At 35.5% G+C, this 24085-nt stretch overlaps 1 protein-coding gene across 4 annotated transcripts; it reads left to right on the top strand.

Moving 5' to 3' along the window:
• Positions 1-10191: 10191 nt before the first annotated feature.
• Positions 10192-23690, top strand: LOC120087810 (U-box domain-containing protein 4). Of its 4 annotated transcripts, none has more exons than XM_039044715.2 (8): positions 10192-10502; positions 10620-10685; positions 10772-10824; positions 11517-11607; positions 18121-18401; positions 20019-20135; positions 20361-22427; positions 23309-23690. In XM_039044715.2, exons 5-8 carry the CDS (start codon positions 18126-18128, stop codon positions 23366-23368), a joined length of 2520 nt encoding a protein of 839 aa, XP_038900643.1. In that variant the 5' UTR covers positions 10192-10502; positions 10620-10685; positions 10772-10824; positions 11517-11607; positions 18121-18125; the 3' UTR covers positions 23369-23690. The 4 variants fall into 4 exon arrangements, with proteins under 4 accessions (XP_038900643.1, XP_038900645.1, XP_038900646.1 ...); XM_039044717.2 differs by having other exon boundaries at positions 10198-10513; XM_039044718.2 differs by lacking the exon at positions 10772-10824 and having other exon boundaries at positions 10216-10502.
• Positions 23691-24085: the final 395 nt, after the last annotated feature.

The following is a 24085-nucleotide window of genomic DNA, read 5'->3' as shown; positions in this document are numbered from 1 at the left end:
TATTTTTGATAATTTTTATGCAAAAAAGACGGTAAATATATTTTTCACAATTTATAAAAGTGAGACTCAAAAGAGACTAATTTTTTTTTAGGAAGAATTAATAAGAAAATGACTTCATGGTAAAATTTTAAAATTTATTAAAAATATATAGACTAAAAATGTCCAATAGGGCTGAAAATGATTATAATCTAAAATCTATGTTTTTAACTTAGAAGAATTCTTCACTTGTATGTTAATATATAAATTCATTGATATATTTGGAGCAATTGCATAAAGGTCAATGTTCTCATTTTAAGAGTTGGTTGTATTTCATTAGTTGTATCCAAGATTCGAAATATTGTTGATAGAAATATCGAGGTTCCGATTTTATGGAAATATCAATATCAATGAAAATTTTGGAAAACTTCATGGAAATCGATGAAAATGGTTATAATTAGAAAATAAAACTTTGATTTTGACCAAATTAGATTATAATTGACCATTTTTAATCATCCTATCTATAAAGTAAGACAATGTTTAGATGTATATTGTAGAATATTTGTGTAAATGTCGATGCGAGAGTAAAAATTAAAAAAGAAATGGAAAAATAATTACAAAACAATATTAAATTTTGAAAATTAATTACAAAATTAAAGAACATAATATTTGTATATAAAATAATTGTAAATTGTTTATTATAAAATGAAATGGATACAAAAATAAAAAATCATAGCATTAAACTAACATAACATAATACAATAAGAATAGAAAAATCATAACATTAAACATAAGAGGGATGTAAAAAGCAAAACATTATAACACAACATAATAGAAAAGAAAGAATAAAAAGCTAGAAGTAGATAGAACTTGAGAGAAAATGAGAGAAATATTAAAGAACTCGCTTCAATTCAAATTTGAGATGAAATATATGAAAATTCAATATAAAATATTTGAGTGAAATATATGGTTTCTTGAAAATAATTTTTTTTAATGGTGAAAGAGAAAAAATTTCCATTAAACTAAGATAGCTAAAAAAAATCTTTGAAATTTCAATAGGTCAAAATTTCGATGAAAATATTGAAATTTCAAGAAATCGAAAGAAATCTACCGAAATTTAAGACTCCAAATTTCAAACCTATCCGAATTTTCAACTATGTTGTATCTATTCTTCAAAGTCAACCCAGTGAGGGGGAAAAAAAAAACAAAGAAAAGGTCAAAGGATAGGTAACCTTTGTTGACGTTTGATTGAATTGGCAGGCATTACTGAAAATTGCAGCTGGTTTAAGACATCCTAGCCAAATTCTGGACCTATCTTCTTCTCAAATCTTTCTCTACATTTACTAATCTGTAATGAAAATTGGTATAATCGTAATAAAATTTAATTGATAGATTAATCTTAATGAGCCACATTCACAAACATGATTGGATTGTTTTTAATCATATTTACTTAGAATTATGATTTTATAACATTTACTGTTATCGTCACAGTTACCGTTTAGAGTCAAACAATAATAGTAAGGTAGCAATAACAAGAAATGTGACAAATTTATAATTCTTATATTGTAACAGTAACAATAACGGTAGCAGTAACGATAATGATACCGATTTAATTGTCAAATTCAATTGGATTCAATATCCTACGTTCGTCAACTAGTTTGCATTTTTTATTACAGGTTTAAAATAAGTTCCCAATATCAGTATGGATATGAAACATAAATAAACAATACCAAACATAATCAAATAAGACCAACTTTTCAAATTACTATTGATTTATTACAGTTTTCTTGGAGTAAACATGACCTTTATTTTTAAAACAATGGGGTTTAACAACATGGTTAAAATTATTATTATTTTGAAATTACTAATTACGAGAGCTCATATTCTTTTATTGAAAATAGTTACTCTTACACGTTTTTAAGAAATGAGATAAATCTCTTTGCCTTTAGTTGTAGATGGTTTCACTATGTCATTTTAAGTATTTACATAAATAGTAAAAAGTAAATATAGCAAGAAGTTTAAAGTTCTAATGTAATTCAAATCGAACTCAAACTCAAATGTAATGTAGGCAGAGTCATATTAAGAAAAGTCTTATTTATGCTATATTTGCAAAAAAAATTAAAAATTGTAATATTTTGTTCAATCTAAATTGAATTTATGAAATAAACATTCTCATACCCTTTTAGTGTACAAGATGTAAAAGTTGTTAAGGTGTAAAATTTGTTATGGTAGCAGGGACAATTCCTCATCATTAGTCCAATTTAGAAAGAGACTATTAGAGGTTGTTTGGAAAACCTGTAATGAAATAGATTTGTAATATAATGTAATCTAAAGCCCATGTTTAGATTGAGTGTTTTGAGCTTGATTTGTAATATCAAACTCATACCTTTCCCACATTTTCAACCCAACCCTCTTTTCTGCCATTTTCATGTTTCACGATCCCATTTCTGTACCGTTCTCAGTTCTTCACAAATTCCAACATTTCTTTGATTCCTAGTAATCCTGATTACATTCTAACCTCTCAAATAGTCCCTTAGAATGCACTTAAAATACTATCCTCCTAGTTATCTAGAAGACAAAATATTGTATACTTCTAACTCTGGATGAGAATTGAATTTGACCTTCATGTTGCATACAAATTCTAACTTCTAAAAAGATAAGAATTTGAAGACATTCATATGACTCAACCAGAGGGGTTCATAGTTTCAAATCAAGAGCAAAGAGTTTGCAAGCTTAATAGATCCATTTATAGGCTGAAACAAGCATCTAGATCTTGGAACATCAGATTTGACACTACTCTCAAGTCGTTTGGCTTTGATCAAAACATTGATGAGCCTTTTGTCTACAAGAAGATCATCAACAGCTTAGTAGCTTTCCTAGTATTGTATGTGGATGATATCCTCCTCATTGTGAATGATGTAGGGTATTTGACTGACATTAAGAATTGGCTAACTGCCCAGTTCTTAATGAAAGGTTTGGGTGAGGCGTAGTATGTTCTAGAGATCCAGATCATTCAGGATCGTAAGAACAAACGATTAGCCCTGTCTCAGGTATCGTATATTGATCAAATGTTGATCAGGTACAAGATGCAAGATTCCAATAGAGGTTTATTACCCTTCAGGCATGGAATCGTTTTATCTAATGATCAATGTCCTAAGACACCTCAAGAGATTGAGGAAATGAGATGGATTCCCTATGTTTCAGTTGTAGGAAGCTTGATGCATGCAATGTTGTGTACCGGACCCGATATTTGCTATGCAGTAGGATTATCAGTTGGTATCAGTCCAGTCCAGAATTTGATCACTAGACAGCGGTCAAGACGATCCTCAAGTATCTTCGGAGAACGAGGGATTACATGCTAGTGTATGGAGAAAAGGATCTGATCCTTATAGAATACACAGATTGTGACTTTCAGACCGATAGAGATTCTCACAAACTGACATCGGGGTCAATGTTCACTTTGAATGGATGGAATGTAGTACGACATAGCATCAAGTAAGAATGCATCGCAGACTCCACTATGGAATCCGAATACGCCGCTTGTGAAGTAGCTAAGGAGGCTGTTTGGCTGAGGAAATTCATTTCAGGTTTGGAAGTTGTTCAAAATATGGATTTGCCTATCGCTATTTCTTGTGATAACAGCGGGGCTGTGGCAAATTCAAAAGAGTCTCGGAGTCATCATCGGGATAAGCACATTGAACGGAAATATCACGTAATCAGGGAGATGTGCATCACGGTGATGTGATAGTCACGAAGATCGCATCGGAGCACAATGTTACTGATCCTTTTACAAAAGCCTTCGCGACTTAAGTGTTCGAGGGTCACCCGAAGAGTCTGAGTCTGCGGGACATGCAACATCTTGTCTAGGGTAAGTAGGAGATGATACTGAAGTGTGCCCTAGTTTATTGTATATTGTATATGTTTTTCATTGTCTTCCAAGTCATTAGGACAAGTAGGAGATTTTTGGGATTGGTGTGTTGGGATTGGTGTCCTAATTCTTCCGAAGTCTTGTTGTTTGTAATAATACACATTGTTTGATGAATAAAATAAATGTTATTTCATTTTGGCATTTACTCATATCCAATAAACAAAGCTCCGTGGTTATCTTATGTAAACTTAAGCGTGTATATGTGATGTACAAGTGGATCATACCTTAACTGATAATTTAAATAGGTCTATAGTATAAGGATTAAGGTTAGATACCTGATCTTAGTGACACTACGGATATGGCCTGCTTTGTAGAGGTTTGCAAGTGTTGTAAACTACTATAGATGGTAGATCCTGACCATTCATGTGGAGATGTGCGAGCGAGGGTGTCCTATACAAAGAGTTTGTATAAGACTGGACCACGAGATGAATAAACTCTGTATATAACGCCGTTGATACTAGAGACTTACATCTCACCTAAATGACCATAGATGACACGACCTCAACCGTGAGTGTTTTAGGAACTTCTGCCTTTGAGGCGGTCCTTTGATTAATATGGGTGAAAATGGCCAGATTGACAACTTAACATGCTTACCTTTTTGGGGACTTGTCTGATCTGGGAGCTGAGAACTCAATCCACAAGATGGAATTCATTCATTTCTTGAAGCAGGAATAAGTAGAGAGATTGCTCCCTTAAGGGTTGATTCCGGAGCTTGAACATAGTGGCCACAAATTCTCTTTGGAAGAGATGACTCAGTCATAGTAGGACTATGACTTATGTTCATTAGAAGAATCAGTGATACTTACGAAGTTAGATGTGACTACAGGGGCATAACGGTTATTGGCCGAGCTGTACTTACAAGCGATCTGTGAAGGGTTGTAGCACTGCTGATTGGTTAAGATGGACATGTAATATATTTGTGGTAAGGAGAGTTCAATTGTCGGTCTTTAGTGAAGTGTTTGGTAGTTAACGGATGGTGGATCCCATAACTAAAGAATTTAGTCAGCTATTCATGTACTGTTAGAGCTTCGAGCTACAGGTTCATAAGGTCCCCTTGGTAGCTCAATGGATTCAACTGAGGATCAGTTATTGATGTTGATTTGAAATGTTCAAATTGACAAGAGGTAAATTCGATTATATATGATATGATCAGTATGATGTATGAGATACTTATAGTGGAGGATTAATGTAAATGAGATTTATATTAAGTACTATGGAATAAAAAAGAGCTATGGTTTATATGTTTCATGAGATGAAATATTAAAACTATAGGTTATGAATATAGTATGATAAGTTGGTTATCAATTATATTTATAATAATATTAATTATTGGATAATTAAATCTTTTTCTCTAATAACCAACTGAGTAGGAGGTTTGGTGGTTTCATGGTAACCGTGAGATAAAAAGAAAATTGTTTTCCTAATTTTAGCAATATGAAAATTTGTGATTTTGAGATTTTCTCTATCGGAAAAACTCTCACGGAAGTTGTCAAGTAAATGGGATTTACTAAGCGACAACTTAACTAAGGTAAATGATCATGTAGTGTTTGTAGGCGAGAGACACGCAGCTAAGCGATGAGCTAAACGATCGCTTAGCTTTTGCTAGACGATCACTTAGCTTTTTCTAAACGATTGGGCATCGATCTATACGATAGGTTCAACCTTATTTCACTTGCTCAATCGTTTACACGATTTTTGTTTTCTTCGTCTTTTACCTCAAACCAAGTCCATACAGAGCCCACCCTCTGGATTTTCACACCGAGAATACCAAGGTAGCCTTCTTGGTGGTGTCATACTCAACTTGACGCCGTCGAGGTTCTGTTGAGGTCGTTCGTGTTGTTGGGGTGTTCGTGACCTAGGTGACATTGAGTTCGAGTGTGTGGTGTTTGTGCAGTGTCGCGGTTGTGTTGGCCGAGCGTTCAAGGTTGTTGTGTTTGAGCGGTCGTGATCAAGAAGCATTGGCAATAAGTCTACAAATGTGTGTAAATTCTCCTTTATTTTTTGTAGTTTCTGTAGGATTGTATCAATAGTAGCGGAAGTACAAGGATCATCTAAGTACTCAAATTCACTAATTTTGGCATAATATAAAGCATGTTTCTGCAGAAAAATGGGTTTCAAGACATACCTCTTGTAGAACTTCTTCAAAGCTCCTTCTCCAGCTGCAATCTTCTCCAAATCTTATTGTAGACCACCTCAAGATCTTCCCCACTGTTCTCTTGGTGCTCTAGATTGAGTTGTGGGACTTAAAACAAGCTTGAATCAAGGGATGAAGGAGAAAAGCTCACTGCAACAACCTTGTTGAAAAACCATTCTTCAAACCGAATTTTCTCTAAAATTCACTATAGCTTGCATGCCCAATTTTCACTATAATCTCTTCATTATATTGCAGATCAACATGCAAAGAGAAGAGCTGCATGAGTTGTAGCTCATACTTGGAGAAGACAAGGCTAAGCTATTGCTATATGTGTGAGCTAGTTCAAAGATGGATAATGGAAAATCTTCTTTTTCCATTTAAGTGTTTTATTTTCTTATTTTTCCAATTTTATATAAAAATCAAAATTTGATTTTATAAATCTATTTCAATTTTAAAAATAAAAATCTAATTAATTTCATAAATTAATTATTAAATAAAACTTAATTAATTTAATATCAAATATTAAATTAATTTTAACACATATCCATCTTTATATATTTAAATCATATTTAAATATATAAATTCTCCTATTCCGTTTAATTTCTAAAATTAAACATAATTATATCTCATATAATTACTAATTCCCTTAATTATAACTTGAATCTTTCAAATTAACTTATCACGCTATTCTATAGCTAGTCCGTTATGAGCTAATAGGGGGATCTCGCGGACCTATAGATCATGGGCTCCAACGATCCGAGATTAATTGGCTAAACTCATTAGACCAAATTAATCTCCATTCGTTAACTAATGGGTCATTCCACTAAAGCCCATAGTTGCACTCTCCTCACTATAGATATATTATATCCACATGATTTAACCATAATCAGCAAGTCGACCTTCACAAGTTGTTCATAATAACGGCTGGATCAAATATCTGTTTTACCCCCGAGATTACGTTTTATTTCTCAAGTCCCCACTGATCCTCTAATGAACAATTGGTTTGTGATCCAATTACTAAACTAAACTATCTTAGCCCAGTGAGAGGGTGGGGGCTCTTGTTCAAGACTTTGATTCAGTACTTGAGAGAACAACCTTTTTCCTATCCCTAAATTGGGTTGGCGTGAATTCCGTCTTGCACCCTATGTCCCCAGCTATCTATCCAATCTTATCCCTAAAATGTGAGTCTTATTGAGCTGGCGCTGTTGAGCCAACCCTCAACTATGCAACTCTAAGGACAATCCCGATTAAACGGGAGTTCATAGTTAGCTCAGGATTAAAATCGAGTTACCTAGGTCATCTAGGTGAAATAGCCAATCTTAAACAGTAAATAACGTTATAAAGTAAGAGTGACTTATTTCTTGGTCTTGATCTTATGCAAACGCATTACATAGGATGCCCTCACTCTTCATGTCATAACATGTACGAATTAGGATCACACCGTATGTAGTACTTTACAACTCTTTGTAACAACTACAGAGTAGGCCGTATCCAATGATGTTACCAGAATAAGGTACCCAACCTCATTCATGTACCATAGATCATTTTGACTATTTACTCGAACCCGATCCACTCTTATGTCTCCACATAAAGTTAAAGTACTCATACAATAGTCATGGGTCTTAGTTTATTGGATTTAGACTTTCATATAATTTATGAGATCAATAACAAGTATATTGATAATAGAAAATGTTTTATCATTTTACAAACTGTGAGTTTTTAGGACATAAAACCTAACAGTTTCATGTTGTAATTTATGTAATGAATGCATAACCGTATGTTTCTATTTATGACTGTAATTTGTAAAGTTCATATATGATTATAATTTGGAATGATCTTTCTGCTGCTCATGAAAATCCTCATGATCGATTTCCTTCAAGTAGCAGATCGAGGGATATACAAGAAGAAGGGTTCTTCAAAGATAGTATCTCTTAACTCTATTTCTTAATAAAAAGCATGTTGAAATTTACTATTTAAGAATGCGCATCCTATATGTTTATCGTAAATTTGTTTTTTTTAATCAAATTGGAATTTGGACGATCCGCTTCCGCTCAAGGATCTCTTTAAATCGAGATCCTTCACAGTATACTTCTTGAGAAGGGGTTTTTAAGCTTAGGAGGAGCCTAAGCTACATGTGTGAAGTGGTCTTTGCTCGAAAGGGAAAGCTAAAGTACAAGTGAGAGGAAGTCTCACGACTTAAGGGGAGTTTAAATCTAGCCGAGTGGGAGTCTCAGTCTTAGAGGGAACCTAAGACGTTCTTCACTGATATCACAACTTAGAGAGAGCCTAAGTATCTAAGAGAGGGAGACTCACATTTAGGTGGAGCCTAGGTGAATGCATAGTTGAGTGGTTAAGCTCTACAAAGGCCACTGTAATTGTATTATCATTATAGATAAGTACCATGTTGTAATTGCTTATCATCTATAGTAGTGAAGTTATCTTTCCCGGGTATACTGCCTTCTAGACGTGGTTGTTATTCACCGAATTGGGTTAGCAATACTTGATAATCACTTTTTTTGTTATTTATATTTGTTGAATGTTCTGTGGAATGCTGTAATATCGTTTATAACATTGTTTGACGTGCGATAGATACTTCCATACTATTTTTCATAAATGATTCTTCACCTTTCAACCAGATGATCTTGTTATGGTTTACCTTTAAAAGAGTCGTTTACCTAAAGTATATTACCATAAACTGAGCAACAAGAAGATTGGTCCTTTTACTGTATTGGAGAAGTTTGGTGATAACACATACAAGATAGACTTCCTAGCTTATTTGAATATCAGCTCCACCTTTAATGATGTAGGTCTTTTCCCATATTTTGCTCCTGAGGGTTTCAAATTATCCACATAACTCCAAGGACAAGTTTATTTTTAGGTGGGGATGAGTTGATGTAGAGGTTTTTTTTGGGATTTTTGTATGTTTTATTCCTTTTTTTTTCACTTGCTTTTAAGCCATGTTAGTTAATTTGATTGTTTAGTTGTTTGAGTTGTTAGCTTTAGTTAACGTTTCGACTTCCCTAAGGGTGATTTAGTTTGTATTCACGTAACAAGATTGATACTTTTACTTTAAGAATTCTCCAAGACTTTGGTTTACAACAAAATAAGCTTGTGAGTTACATCTAATGCTACAAAAAAACTAAATAACATTTAATACTTCTGTTAAGCAAAATCCAAACAATAATATTAATATTCTTGGGGCTTTTCGACTTGGGCATCAAAGAAGAAGAAGCCAAGTGATTTGAGAGAGATTTAATCGAGAAAGAACCTGAAGCTTCAAGTGTCCAAATGCAAACATCCTCACACAAAGATAGTGAAAATAACGACAGGCAAGAAGAAAGCAACTGAAAATCAACTACCACTTCATCGTTCAAATCACACCATATAGAGAGTCCATGAAGAGGTTGATGAATCCCAAAAAGAAATAATAACCACGTTTGTTATAGTGGAGATATTAAAAAGCATTGTAAACTTGGATTTTAAATGAGATAATCAAACCACAGATCCAACAAAAAAGAAACTCAGTTTTCATTTTCAATTTTGAATTGCGCAAGAGTTTCCACATTTTTTCCAAGATTTTGAGATGCTAACCCGAGGAATACGAAGACTAGAGTGACCATTTCCACTAGTGTGCCATGGCCAAGTGAATTTATTCGAACCATGAATACTTACAATGACCTTTGTCCATAAAGAGTGAAAACTCATGTAGAAATTTCCATCCACATGTGACAAGCAAGATCACATTTATGTGATTAAAAATACTAATATCAATACCTCCATGAACTGTGAAACGATTTGTTTTTTTGCTAGTTGTTGTTCCTCAAAAGAAATTACGTTCAAAATATTTTAATTTTATAATGCTCTGTGTTGTTTTGTGTGGTTAATTTTCATAATTTGAAGTTTTATTTAAATTTAATCTTGATCGTGTAATTTGGATTAAATCATTTTTGGGGCTATTTTGAGAAGTTAAATGGTTTAATTTGTGTCGATAGGTTTAATTTGGGTAAGTGTGAGCTGAAGAGGAGTGGCAAAGAATGACTTTTAACTGGTCAAAGGTAGAGTTTGACCGAGATGATTTTTATTAAAAAAGTCAGCTGCAGGTTTTTTTTTTTTTTTTTTTTTTTTTTTTTTTTTAATAATTTTATTTTAAAAGCGCCGCAGCCTTCCCATCTATCTTCTTTCTCTCTCTACTTCACGCGCTGAACCCCCCTCGTTTTCGTTTTCTTCTTCACGCCAAGCCGGCCAAGACCCACCTCCGAGCTCCACTCCGCCGCCGCTCACTTCGTCCGCCTTAACGCCGCCGTCTTCCTCAGCTTGGCGCCGATCGCGGCCGGTGGGAGGGTTGGGAGTTTGGTTTTCTCTCTCTCTTTTAATCTGTGCTCTCTCTTTCAAGATCAGCGCCGCCGCTCGTGGTACCCCGCCGCCATTGGGTGTCACCGAGCTGTCGGTCAGCGTTCAGTTGGAGTAAGTTTCTGGTGATCTACGAGTACTTTGGTGATCTATGAGTACTTTCGATCTGATCTTGATTTTTGGTGGTATGGTTTGACTTATAATAATTTACCCATGATGTTTCGAGGTTAGATTCGGAGTTTGGTGGAGATTATAGCGGCTGTACAGCAGATTGAAAGACGTTTGAGTGACATTTCGGTAAGTGTTAAGGCCTTATAGTCCCTTGATGTGTTATTGGTTGCTGTAGCTGGGGTATTGGCTTTTAATCTTCGCGTTTGGCTTAGGTTTGAACCTTATTTCGGTGGAGATTGGGTGTTTTGGATCGAAGACTTTTTGGGTAAGTATTTAAACACTTTCAAAGTGACTTTACCCGTTGGATTTTGGGTCTTAATCATGGATTTAAGTTGTTTATTTATGTTGGAGGTTGGGATTAATCTTAATGTTTTGTTAGGGTTTCGACGTTTGGTTTCCACAAGTCAAAGAGAATTTACCTCGATGGTTTTTGGTTTCAAATTGAGTTAAGTGGTCAATTGATGATCGATTTAGAACCGTTGATTATGCGTATAATAACATTGTATGCCGAATTGTGTTGATATGTTATCTTATTGCGATACTGTATGTATCTTTGATAATTGTTCGTCAGCATGTCATGAAAACTGACAATCTGTGTGACGGGTTTGTGTGACACGAGTGTACAAGCTTTGTGTGGGTTATGGGATATGTACACCGTATCTGTGTGATATGTCTGAGTGATGCGGGCATCATATCTCATGAAATATTAACTGCTATGAGTTATGTACACTGTATCTGTGTGATATGTTTGAGTGACACAAGTGTCATGTCTTATGAAATATTATATGCTAACGGTTATGTGCACCGTATCTATGTGATGTGTCTATGTGATGCGGGTGTTATAACGTATTCTTGTATCCACGCCATATGCATTCGAATGTGTGCATGGTGACCTCACTAGGGGTTACTTACGATATTTTTGTAATACTCAAAATTTTCACTTTGTTTGTCACCCAGGCAAAGGCAAGGGCAAGGGCGTTCGAGGTGGTTGACAGGATATTGCCATAGCCATGGGAACAGATTAGTCATGAGCTTCTGCATCATTGTGGTGTGTTTTTTTTTTTTTTTTTTTTTTTTTTTTTTTGGTTAATTAGGCATTAGTGAATTTCTGTGATTATTTATCAAACATTGTTAAATTTTATGTTTTCCGAAACCTTGGATGCATAGTAACACCCAAGGTTTGTTCTATGGAAAGTTGGGTTATTACAAATTCCAAGCCGACCAAAGAAGACATGGGGAAAATAGACATAATAGATTTGGGAGATTGGCCAACACCGGCTTACATAATGCAAGGTGACCTCCCCTTGAGAGTGCGAACCTTTTCCATCTATTGATTTGCTTCTGGAACTTATCAATAATAGGCTGCTAGAAGCCTAGAAGGTGGTTCTTTTAGGATAACCCCCAAGGAGAAGCCTGAGGTAATGAAAAGGCAAGACCTCCACCTAACAATTAAGTGTTGCAGAATATGTTGAAGCTTAGATTCATCCACATTGAGCCGAATAATACTGATTTTTCCCATTTTATCTTTTTCCCTGAGCACCACTAAATAATCAATAGTTTTCAAAAGAGCTTCAAACGTTTGATCATCATACTTACAGAATGCCAATGTATTGTCAACAAATTGTGATAGGGGCACATGGACTTTGTTTCTGCCAACCACAAAGCCTCCATAAAGTCCTTGAGAACGAGCATTTTTTATCAAGACCGTGAAGCATCCACTGATCAACAAAAATAAGAAAGGGGAAAATGGATCCCGTGGTGAAACTGTCTGGCCTGGGGCTTTGTTTTTGCCAAGTAACTTTTCTCCTATCCAAATTTCTTCAACTGTAAAGGGTTTAATAAGCTTGGAGTCTTGTGAAGCAGAAGTTGTATTCTTCAGCTGAAGAATCCAATCTTTTGGTGTCCAATGAAGACTTCAAATTAGCAATAGTCCAATAGAATAAAGGGAAGAGAAGGACATACTGTGGGCTTAAGTGGAGATCCAAGTATCATCCCAAAATTTAATCTTCCTTCATTTCGAAGCTCATATTGGATACTATTCTTAATGAAGGGTTGAATGCTTTTGGTGGTAACCCCCTTCTTGATCTCCTTTTTCCACTTGAATTTTCTGAGTGATTTTGTTTCCCAACAAACTGTCGTTTCTTTGAGAAGAAGTGGAAGAATATTGAAAGGCCAAGAACGAGCCAGAAAAGACGGACCAACAAGATTAAGGAGCCTACCAAAATGTAACAAAGAAAAAAAGGACCAAGCTGAAAAGAAAGGGCTGCAATTTTGTGAGTGATTCAATTGAGCTTTTCCAACTGGCGACACACCCTTTTCTAGGAGAGAGGCTCTTTCTACCTTAAGCTATCCTTTCTGATCTTCCACTTTCTTCTATGTTTCTCATCATTATGATTATTGTGAGGAAGGTAGGGAGACGGGAAAGAACATAAAGGGTTTTGGGAGATGCCAACTTTAGATGGTCACAAGTCACTTGGTTAGAAGGGAATACTGTCTGGCCTATTGATAATAGTGGGTTGAGTATTGGGAATGTGAGGACCTCAGGAACAGGAACAAAGGTTTGTGGCTGTGGATTTTTTTTTTGGTTGCAAGAGGATACTTGGGGAACCAGTCATAGCTACCAAATATTCCTTCTGAGATAGGGGCTTATATTTTCTGGAGATTATTTCCTTACAGAAATAATTTGAGGAGTTAAATTAGAAGTCCTCAAAACATCGCTAAAGCTACTTGGAAAGAAGAGCCATACTCCTCAGTCCTCTCTCTACTGCACCCAGTACTAAGATGTCCTTGATCTTCAAGAGGAGGATCAAAATTCCAATTAACTAGATGGTGGCCTCCTCCTTGTTAATATTCTGAAGTATGGTTCCAGTTTTGAGGGGGCTTGTAAACACCTGTGGAGAAGCTCCAAAGGAGGTGACCTTCCTGGTGTTGGCGGTGACCTTCCTGGTGTTGTGGACCCAGTATGTTCGTGATCTTTGCTTGAAAGAGGAGGAAGATATAAATCATTGATTTTTAACTCAAACAAGGTGAAGCAAGCACTCCTGTTAAAATTATTTGGATGTACTTCATTTGTTCATATATATCCTCGGCACTGTAATAAACTTAATGCTTGATCCATTAAATTCATATTTCTTGGATACTCACCAAACAAGAAAGGATACAAATGTTATCATCCTCCAACTTACCAAATCTTTCTTACCATGGATGTCATGTCACCTTTTGTGAAAGTCAACTGTATTTCCTCAACTCTATGATTCAAGGGGTACATTATGACCTAGAACCACATAATTGGAACTACATTCCTTACTCTCATTTAAGGCCATTCTCCGAAGTTCTTATTTACTCCTTTTTGAGCCAACTCCCGTATCTATCTTTGAATTGCCAGAAATCTGATATGTCTGATCGAATGAAACATGTTGAGATAGATCGTCACCTCATCAGTGAAAAGATTGAGACAAATACTATTGATTTGAGATATGTGCCTCCTTAACAGCAAGTTGTTAACATATTGACTAAGGCTTTGCATGGGACCAATCTTGGTGGATTAATTTCCAAGCTTGGAATGATTTAGCATATACCATCCAACTTTCGGAGGAGTGTAGAAAATCAAGCTTGCCAAGATTATTTAGTGGTATATTTTATAATATTACCTTTCCATGTAGGTTTAGAATCTTTAGATTGATTGCTTAATTCTAGCGACTTTGATTAAGAAACCTTTTATATACATTTGAGGATTCCTCACCACTGTATCAATTGAAAAAACTGTTAGGAACCAAGGTAGTATGGGATGCCTTTGTCCCACATTGGTTAGAATGGGATGACTAATGTGGTACTTAAGTGGCTTGGCTCTCCCATCCCAATAACTAGCTTTTGGGGTGTGGTTCTCCAAGGTGCTTAAGTTCCTACCAAAAACCTTTTCCTACGCCAAGCTTCATGCATCACTCCTGAGGATGTCATAGACTGTCCACATTTTTAGAGATGCACTTTGGGGCGGAAAAGTTGATAAGTGAATGTGTGTGTATGTGTGTGTTGTGGGGTAGGAGAATGACCATCTTGTCCTGAGGGAGGGAGAGAGAAAATCAGTTGGTGGCTTTTTCTAGCACGTTTATACATTTCTAGGTGCTTGTCTTCTTAGTTAGGCTGTTTTGGCTTTTAAAGCTTTATGGACTCCACAACTATGAATAGTAGGATGTTCTTATTTGATATTTATATTGGTTACATCGGATGACTGGAATTGTGAAGATGCATCAAAGCCACTTTGGAGTTACGTGATCAAACATAAAAAATTAAGTGACCAAACAGTATGAACTTTTGACTTAGCATCTTGTATTCCTTTTTTTAAAAAAAGTTGTCTCCAGCCTGTCCATGTCTTGATTTTTAATATTGATGCATCACTATGCTATATCGTATCATATATGTATCCACATTTATGTTTGTTTTCTCATAACCCTTGTCAATATAGATTGGAATTTTATTTTATTTTTTAGTTTGAAGAGGAAGAATTAGAAACTAGATTGAAAACAACTACCAACAAGCCCTTTGTTCATATCGGATGGTTGGCCTCCTATCAAATATGAGCAAGCATGCTATGATGGTTGACGAAAGGGAAAACCTGGTTAGTTCAATGAGAAGGTTGTTAGCTTGGAATATACGGGTTGGACCAATGTAATTAAAGGGGTGTCTGGGGTGAGGAGATGAGATGAGATGAGTTGTGATATGAACTCAACTCATTGTTTGGGAGGCCAACTTCGTATGTCATCGACATTTTATACTATGTCCACCAACAGTGCATATAGCTCTCATCATCATTGATGCCTCGTTGCTCAACTCCGGCAACCACCTCCAACGACCAACTTTGGCGGCCACCTTCAATGGCCAACTCCGACAGCCAACTCCGGTTATCATCGCCTGCAGCCAACTCCAATAACATCCACACCATTGTTGACAGCCAACTTTGGTGGCCACTCCACCAACCCTGACGACCATTATTTAAAATTATGACTACTACAAATTGGGCTTTGTCACGAGTTTTTTGGTTTGTTAACGTTCGTGAAATAAAACAATCAATAAAACCTTAATTTAAAGCTTAAAAGTAACAATTAATTTAAAATACATATTAAACAACAAGAAATGTTTATATTTAAGTTGATGCACAAAATTGTCAATAAAAACACATTTGTTGACACAAAAGTACGTTTGTCAAAATGTTGAATTTCCAGTTTTTATTTTTATTTTAGTTCATAGTATTTTTATAGTTGTTCTTTATAGTAATTTAACATTAATAAAATCACTGATATCATCAAACAAACTTGTATGTAAAAACACGTTGAGAAAACATTGTAAGACACTTGAGTGTTTTTATTTTAAAAAGTTGTTATCAAAAGTGTTAAAATAAAAATGACTTACCTAGAAACGTCACATGTACAAATTTGTAAAATGATTGTTTAAATTAAAAAAAAAAATTGAAATGCATGATCCAAAAGTAAACCCTAAACCCCATTTCTCAAAACTTCCAACAATACTTGTGTGCTTAAAAGCAATAAAATAAAGTGCAATCTATAGGTTATTAAAAAAATATGTAGAATTTGGATAAAAAAGTTTCCAAACAAAAGTAATCATAAAAATAGATTATTTATGTTAAAAAAAACTACACCAGATACCCTTGACATATGAACTCAGCAACCTAAATACTAAAAACACAGACATATGAACTCCACTGACATATAAACTCCACAGACATGAACTCTAGATATATGAACTCAACTCAACGCGTCAGATAATCCCTAAGTGTAGGTTGAATGAGTATGCACACATGAGGATGGGGAATTTTGGGAGTCTTTTGGTAGAGGGAGGGGTCTGTTCTTATCTATATTGCTTTAGGGTACTTAATAAAAATATTGGACAGTTGCTTATATGGAAATTTAGTCCAAAATAATAATAAATCTAGCACGAGCTTAAATATAAAAAAAATTAAAACTTACAAATATGACAAATTTAAACTCAACCCAAATAAAAATGTTGAAAAGTTTCAACGTATCTTGATGTGTACATCCACCAATGATTGGCATTTACCAGTGTAAGCATCAATCATTATTTGACTACGATTTTACAATTAGGGAAAATCAACAATAGACATAAATCATAGATGACTTCGTCTCTGTAAATCATTGATTTAAGTTATCTTGAAAACAAATGCGGTAGAATACAAATTGATCTTTGTATCTCGGAGCACTACTCTCTTTCCATTCAATTAATGAAAAATTTTGTACCCCTCCCTCCTTGCACATTCATTTTTAGCTTAGATTAGGGTTAGCTTTGTTATTCTGATAGATAACTTGCCATCTTTTTAGCTTGTCTTCAATCAAGAATGTTTTGGTGACTAATGTTTCCGCTCATTTTGCCCCCACTTTGGGGTTTTTTCGATTGTCATCTGATAGGGAAACAAGGGATATTGTTACCCTTTTCTCTTTATTGGGGGATTTCAATATTCTGATGGGAGAAGGGACTTCTGTGTGTAGTTCCCTAATAATTTGGAGTCTTTTTTTGTTATTTCTTTTTTCTTTGTCTAGTCGACCCTTCTCCCTTAAGAGGTTCAATTCATGCTTCAATGTGGAGGATGAAAATCCCTAAGAAAGTTAAGTTCTTTATTTGGCAAGTTTTCCCTGCTTAGACAGGGTGTCAAGGAGGTGTCAAGGAGGATGGCTTTCTTGATTGGGACGTGGTGCTGTATCCGTTCTAGGAAAGCTGCAGAGTGATCATTTTCTTGGGAGTTGTGATTTTGCATATACTATGTGGACTTGTTTCTTTGATGGGTTCGGATTTTTTAGCTAGACAATGTGACTTTAGAGAGATGATCGAGCAGTTCCTTGAAGAGTGAGAAAGGAAAGTTCTTGTGGCAAGCGGAAGTGTGTGCTATTTTGTGGGGTCTTGTCTTTTGGGGTGAGAGGAACAATAAAGCCTTTAGAGGGCTTGAGAGCAAATACATTATGATGTTTGGTCCTTGCTAAGTTCAATGTTTCTTTATGGACTTCGGTTTTGAAGCTCTTTTGTAATTATTTGCTTAGTTTTGCCTTCCTTTTTCTTGCAGTTTTCAAATCCATATCTTTCTATTGAACTTCTATATTTATTTCTTTAATTTTTTTTATTGCATACTTTTAATCATTATTAGATGGTGAATTATGAAGAATAACTTTTACCCAGTTGGGAATAAAAGATTGTCTTGCAATGGAACCCGAGTGTGTTTAGTAATATAGAAGAGCAATAGCTGCTATATGTTTATTTACTAGAGAAGCTCTCTACACATAGGTTTGGTTCTTTGATTTGATTTCATTATAGCTCTCTTTTAAAGGACTCTCAACTTTTAAACCCTAGAAATGAATTTTCTTTTGGAAGCAGTTCATCTTTATTTATTTATTATTATTATTTTCTGTAGATTTCTAATATATGCTTCGTTTCTATTTAGTATTTTTGTGATTTGGCTATTATTTGCCATCCTTTCCCCCCCTCCCTTTATATATGCATTCCCTCTCTTTCATCTTGATTGAGTATGATATTGACGCAGGTGCAATGGGGGTATCGTTACTTAAACTGCTTCTTAGACATATATCATCATTTCTTCAACTTTCATCATCTGACTACATAAATTTACAACCAACTCTGAAGTACTACCAGAAAATAGAAGGGGTCTTGAAACTATTGAGACCAATACTGAATGCTGTTGTTGATTCAGATATAGCTTCTGATAAAGAGCTTACTCAGGCATTTGAAGAACTTGATCACTCAGTGGATGAACTAAGGGTGCTCTTTGAAAATTGGCAACCGTTGTCGAGTAAAGCCTACTTTGTAAGTTATACATTATCCTTATTTTTCTTTTTTTGATGAATACCTCAACTTTATTATTATTATTATTATTATTTTCCTAAAGAGTAAGTTTATCTCTCTCATCAACTAAGCCACTCTACTGACTGGGAGCATTTAAAAATGGAAATTCTAAGGTTTAGGCCCTATTGATTTTATTTTGAGTACCTATTTTTGAAAAAGCAGTCTTGTCTTGTAACTTGTATTCTTTTTCCCATGATTAACCATTTTTTTTTAATTATTGAAAATTTTGCTTGTTTTCTTACAAATTCTTTACTATGATTTTCATCTTTCCTATTTAAACATTTGATTTCTTATCCAAATTCATAAAACAAAAATATGTTTTCAAAACCTACTCTTTTTTTTTTAGTTTTCAAAATTTGGCTTGACTTTTATATAAAACTCCTAAAAAGTACATAACAAAAGAAAGAAATCAATAGGTGAAAGTAGTGTTTATAAGTTCAATTTTTTTTTTAAAAAAGTAAATAGTTATCGAGCGGGGCTTTAACAATAAGGTTTTATTGAGGCCAAATATCATTGAATCCAGCAGCTTTCAAAATACCAAAACGCTTCTAGAGTCAAATAGTAGCAGCTAGCAATATGATGTTTTCATGTGACTTTAACGATCTAAGCCCGAAGATATTGGTAAAGGAGAGAGAAAATTGTAGAGTTTTGATATCATACTCGTGTTACTAGTCTAGAAATGCACACCTTAAATGGCTTGTGGGCTTCTAGTTTCAGAGATAAGAGTTTGGTTGCTGTGGAAATATCCTTAATAGAGTAGTATTTTGCAAATTGGATAGAACTCTTGAAGAAGATTTTGAAGTGGGCTGGGACTTGTGAGAGAGAGTTCCTTGCTTGTAAGTGATTCATTGAAGGATTCATCCGTTTGACTGAGTAGATTTGCGCTGTCAGGTTGTTGTAGGCTGTCTAAATAATGAGTGAAGTGCGTTGTCGTATTCATTCCTTTAAGAATGGTCAACTTAGGTATGATGAGAGCAAAGATTTCCTCGATAGGATTGGATGAAAACTTGGCTTGAACCATCACACGGAGATCAAACAGTTCTTTTATGTGTGTTGTTTGGTCAACTCAACCAGGCGAATGGGTGAGATGGCCCATACTTTTGTCATAAACTTGTTATTTGGTTTTGACATTTAATATCAATTTCTAAAACTAAAAGACAAACAAAAATAGTAGTTTTTTTTTGTTACTACAAACAAAAGTAGTGCAAATCACCTTTTTTACCAATTTAAAAAATTGAAAGCAAAATGGTTATCAAGTACACTTATTCATATTAATCCAAAAGATTTTTATTCTTGACGGTACATTTTGAAGCATTACCATGGCTTTGTCAGTTTTGCACCTCCTTGGACTATTATATGGTTTGACATCATGCTCACAAATAGGAACATGGGTTGCTGATTCCGAGCCCTTTTTTTTTTTGTAGTTCAACTCCCTTTTGTAGGCTTTTTTTTGTATTTTTCAATTTTTTCCTCAATAGTAGTATGGCTATTCTTTAAAAAAAAATAATTATTCGTTGGCATCTTTTCACTAATCTGTCTGTCTCCCTTTCTCCTTCCCTTTTCGGTGTATGATCCAAGGTATTGCAAAGTGAAGCATTGATATTGAAGATTGGGAAATTTAGCTTGGATATAGTCCAGCTTCTTCAGTCTTCAAATGAAAATCTTCTGGAGGAATTGAGTTCAACATCTCTCGAGGTAACAACTGATTTAAGATTTATGGTTTCAACTTTTTTTCCATGATATTGATAGAGCTTTTTCATTCACCATTTTCCCCTTGCGTTTTACAATGGAGTATAAATGTTGTGAAGGTGAAAATCAACAAACGGACAACCTCTATTTTTCCTCTTTTCTGTTGGATTTATGTTTTAGGTGTAATACTGAGCATCAATGACAAATAATTTGCATGACTAATTATTACAGCACTGTGTCCAAAAAATTAAGCATATTGGAAAGGAGGAAATATCTTCCGTTATTAAAGATGCCATAAGGAATCAAGTAGATGGTATTGCTCCCAGCTCAGATGTTTTGGTGAAACTTGCGGATTCCCTAAGCTTGAGATCAAATCAGGAGATCTTAATTGAGGCTGTGGCCCTTGAAAAGTTGAAAGAGAGTGCAGAACAAGCTGAAAATACTGGAGAAGCCGAGGACATTGATCAAATGATTGCTCTAGTAACCCGTATGCATGAACGACTTATTATGATAAAGCAGTCCCAAAGTTCTAGTCCTGTACCAATACCTGCTGATTTCTGCTGTCCTCTTTCTCTCGAATTAATGACAGATCCAGTTATTGTAGCATCAGGGCAGACCTATGAGCGTGTATTTATTAAAAATTGGATTGATCAAGGGCTCAATGTTTGCCCGAAGACTAGACAGACATTGGTTCACACGAATCTTATACCTAATTACACTGTTAAGGCTCTGATTGCAAACTGGTGTGACACAAACAACGTGAAATTGTCTGATCCCTCAAAGTCAGTGAACTTAAACCAACTTTCGCCCCTCCTGGTTGGGAGCTTTGAGTCTGATACCCACCGAGAACCCCTTTTTCCTCATTCTCCTGGCTACCAACCGATGTCTCCTCAGTCAACCAGGTCTGCAGGTTCAGGAAAGAACTTGAACTCACTTGTTGGAACCCATCGAGATGGAAGTTCTTTGCTCTCCCACTCTCTCTCTGACGATTCCTTGTCAAATAATGCTGGAGATGAACGAGGGATTGATGTTAGTAGACTATTGCTTTCAAGTTCAGAAGATCAAATGGCCAAATTGGAAGAAAATGGTTGCGATTCAGTTGCTAAACCATCTACGTCACCATCTGGAACCAATGTTCCAAATACCAGTGGTGAGGACGAAGCACCTCATAGTCATAACAGGACTTCCTCCACCTCTAGTGCTGTCTCAAATGCTAATCACTCTCGAGGAACTTCAGGGGAGGCCAACGAAGCTACACATTTGTCAACGAATCTGACAGGTTATGGCAGTGATGCTGCTGGTGAGAGTAAATCAGAGCCCTCGGCTTCTGCTACCTTGACTACCAACCACAGAGAACCAGAGCGAGAGCATCCACCCAGACTATCTGACCCAAGGTCTCGAGGTAATACGATGTGGCTCCGGCCATCAGAGAGGTTTGCCTCTAGAATAATTACATCATCTGCTAATGAGACAAGGCCGGATCTTTCTGCTATTGAAGCACAAGTTCAGAAGGTGGTAGAGGAATTAAAAAGCAGTTCACTTGACACTTTAAGAGGTGCTACAGCTGAATTGCGGCTGCTGGCCAAACATAATATGGATAACCGGATAGTGATTGCTCAATGTGGGGCCATTGAATATTTGGTTGATTTGCTCCTCTCTGCAGACTCGAAGATTCAGGAGAATGCTGTGACAGCACTTCTAAACTTATCCATCAATGATAATAACAAAACCGCCATAGCCCAGGCTAATTCCATTGAACCTTTGATTCATGTTCTTAAAACTGGGAGCCCAGAAGCAAAGGAGAACTCAGCAGCAACTCTTTTTAGCCTCTCAGTGATTGAAGAGAACAAGGTCAAAATTGGAAGGTCTGGAGCAATAGGACCTCTGGTTGAATTATTGGGCAACGGAACTCCGAGGGGGAAAAAGGATGCAGCTACAGCTCTGTTTAATTTGTCAATATTCCATGAGAACAAAGCTAGAATTGTACAAGCTGGAGCTGTGAGGCATCTTGTGGAGTTGATGGACCCAGCAGCAGGAATGGTTGACAAGGCTGTTGCTGTGTTGGCAAATCTTGCCACTATTCCCGAGGGTAGGTCTGCAATTGGCCAGGAAGGTGGAATTCCCGTTCTGGTTGAGGTCGTCGAGTTGGGTTCTGCGAGAGGAAAGGAAAATGCGGCAGCAGCATTGTTGCAGCTTTGCACAACAAGCAATAGACATTGCAGTATGGTGCTCCAAGAAGGAGCCGTGCCACCATTAGTGGCATTGTCTCAATCTGGCACCGCTAGAGCCAAAGAAAAGGTACATCACATCTGTCCTTATTGCTTAGTCTTCTGTTTGATATCCTATGAAATTATCAGTTAGTCTTGAACTTTCAAGGCTATATACATTTAATCACGTTATTTTAAAAAGATTCTCATGGACTTACAAGGGCCCATTTGGTAACTTTTTAATTTTTAGTTTTTGAAAACTAAGTTTATTTACTCTCAATTATTCTCTAGTGTCTTACAATGGTTTCCATCTTTCTCAAGTAAAAAAGTCAAATTCTTAGTCAAATTCCAAAAGCAAAAACAAGTTCTTAAGAACTTTTTTTAATTTTCAAAATTTGACTTGGTTTTTAAAAACATTGGTAAAAAGTAAATAATAAAATAAGAAATTTAGAGGTGGGATCGATGTTTAGGCTTAATTTTCAGAAACTAAAAACCAAAAATCAAATGGTTACCAAATAGGACCTAAACTTTCAAATTTTTGTTTTATATTTAGCTATTTCCTATACTTCTGAACTTTCAAGAAGTTCTCAAGAAGATTTCATTATGTGCTCTATAGATCCTTTGCTATCAATGCTATTAGTTTAGCGTTTACCTGGCATGTTGACTGTATTATTTAAGGATTATCTAGTAGGGCCATTGTGGACCAATTCGAGCATTTTGTAGCGCAAGCATTAAACTTGTTAACAGAGTAAATGGCAGGACCTCCTTGAAACAATAGTAAAGGCTTAGGGGCGGATTAGAATCTTTTTAGAGGGTAGGGATTACATAAGAAATGATTAGTGAATTATCCTTGAAACAATAGTAAAGGCTTAGGGGCGGATTAGAATCTTTTTAGAGGGTAGGGATTACATAAGAAATGATTAGTGAATTATTAGAAACCTTTTTCAGACCTAACTATATGGCTAATCACAGGCCCAAGCACTTCTAAGCCATTTCAGAAGCCAGAGACATGGGAATTCAGGAAGAGGGTAAATTCTTTTATCTGAAAATCTTAAATGCCATCTGAGGTTCTTTGAAGAGGAGATGTATGAGAATTTCATGTACATCTAATGTAACAAATAATGCATGTGAAGGTTTTTCTCGTTCCTTGATTTTTTGCACTGTTCGTTTCCCAAAAGTTGGAAGGCAGAGTGAAACATTGAAAAAGGAAAAAAAAGTTTACTTAAGATTGGATTAGGTTCTGTAAAATATTCCATTCTAGTTTGTGAATCGATTATTATTTGTAAGTCTGATCTTTAACTTCTTTCTTGGAAAAAAAAAAGTTAATATGATGTATATACTTTTGTATTTTGTCTGACCTCCTCTTTTGGTTGTTTTCTTCTTACTTCTTCGAATGGAAATATTTCATATCAATCCCCCTCTACACACTAGGATCTACGAGCAATGCACTTCGAACATCTTCTTATAGGTTGGGCATTTTGAGGGCTTCTTTTGTGGCCTTGTTTTTCGTATGCCTTTATATTTTGTTTCATTTCTCTCCATAAAGTTCGGTTTCTTATTCTTATTCTTATTTTTTTTGAAAAAGTAATCTGCTTGTAGGTTGTGATCAGTATTGTTACGTGTAAATCTCTTACTACATACATGACGTTTAGAACTTTTAACATTTAATGTCTGTCGTGCAGGAGTTGCATGTTATTCTCATGTTCATTTATATGAACTTGCTTCAAGAAGTCTATTTATAAAGTTTCA

The sequence above is a fragment of the Benincasa hispida genome, chromosome 10 (genome assembly GCF_027475165.1).
Source record: "Benincasa hispida cultivar pf3 chromosome 10, pf3_genome.v1.1, whole genome shotgun sequence".
Taxonomy (NCBI): Eukaryota; Viridiplantae; Streptophyta; class Magnoliopsida; order Cucurbitales; family Cucurbitaceae; genus Benincasa; species Benincasa hispida.
This window is presented reverse-complemented; position numbering and strand designations above follow the sequence as displayed.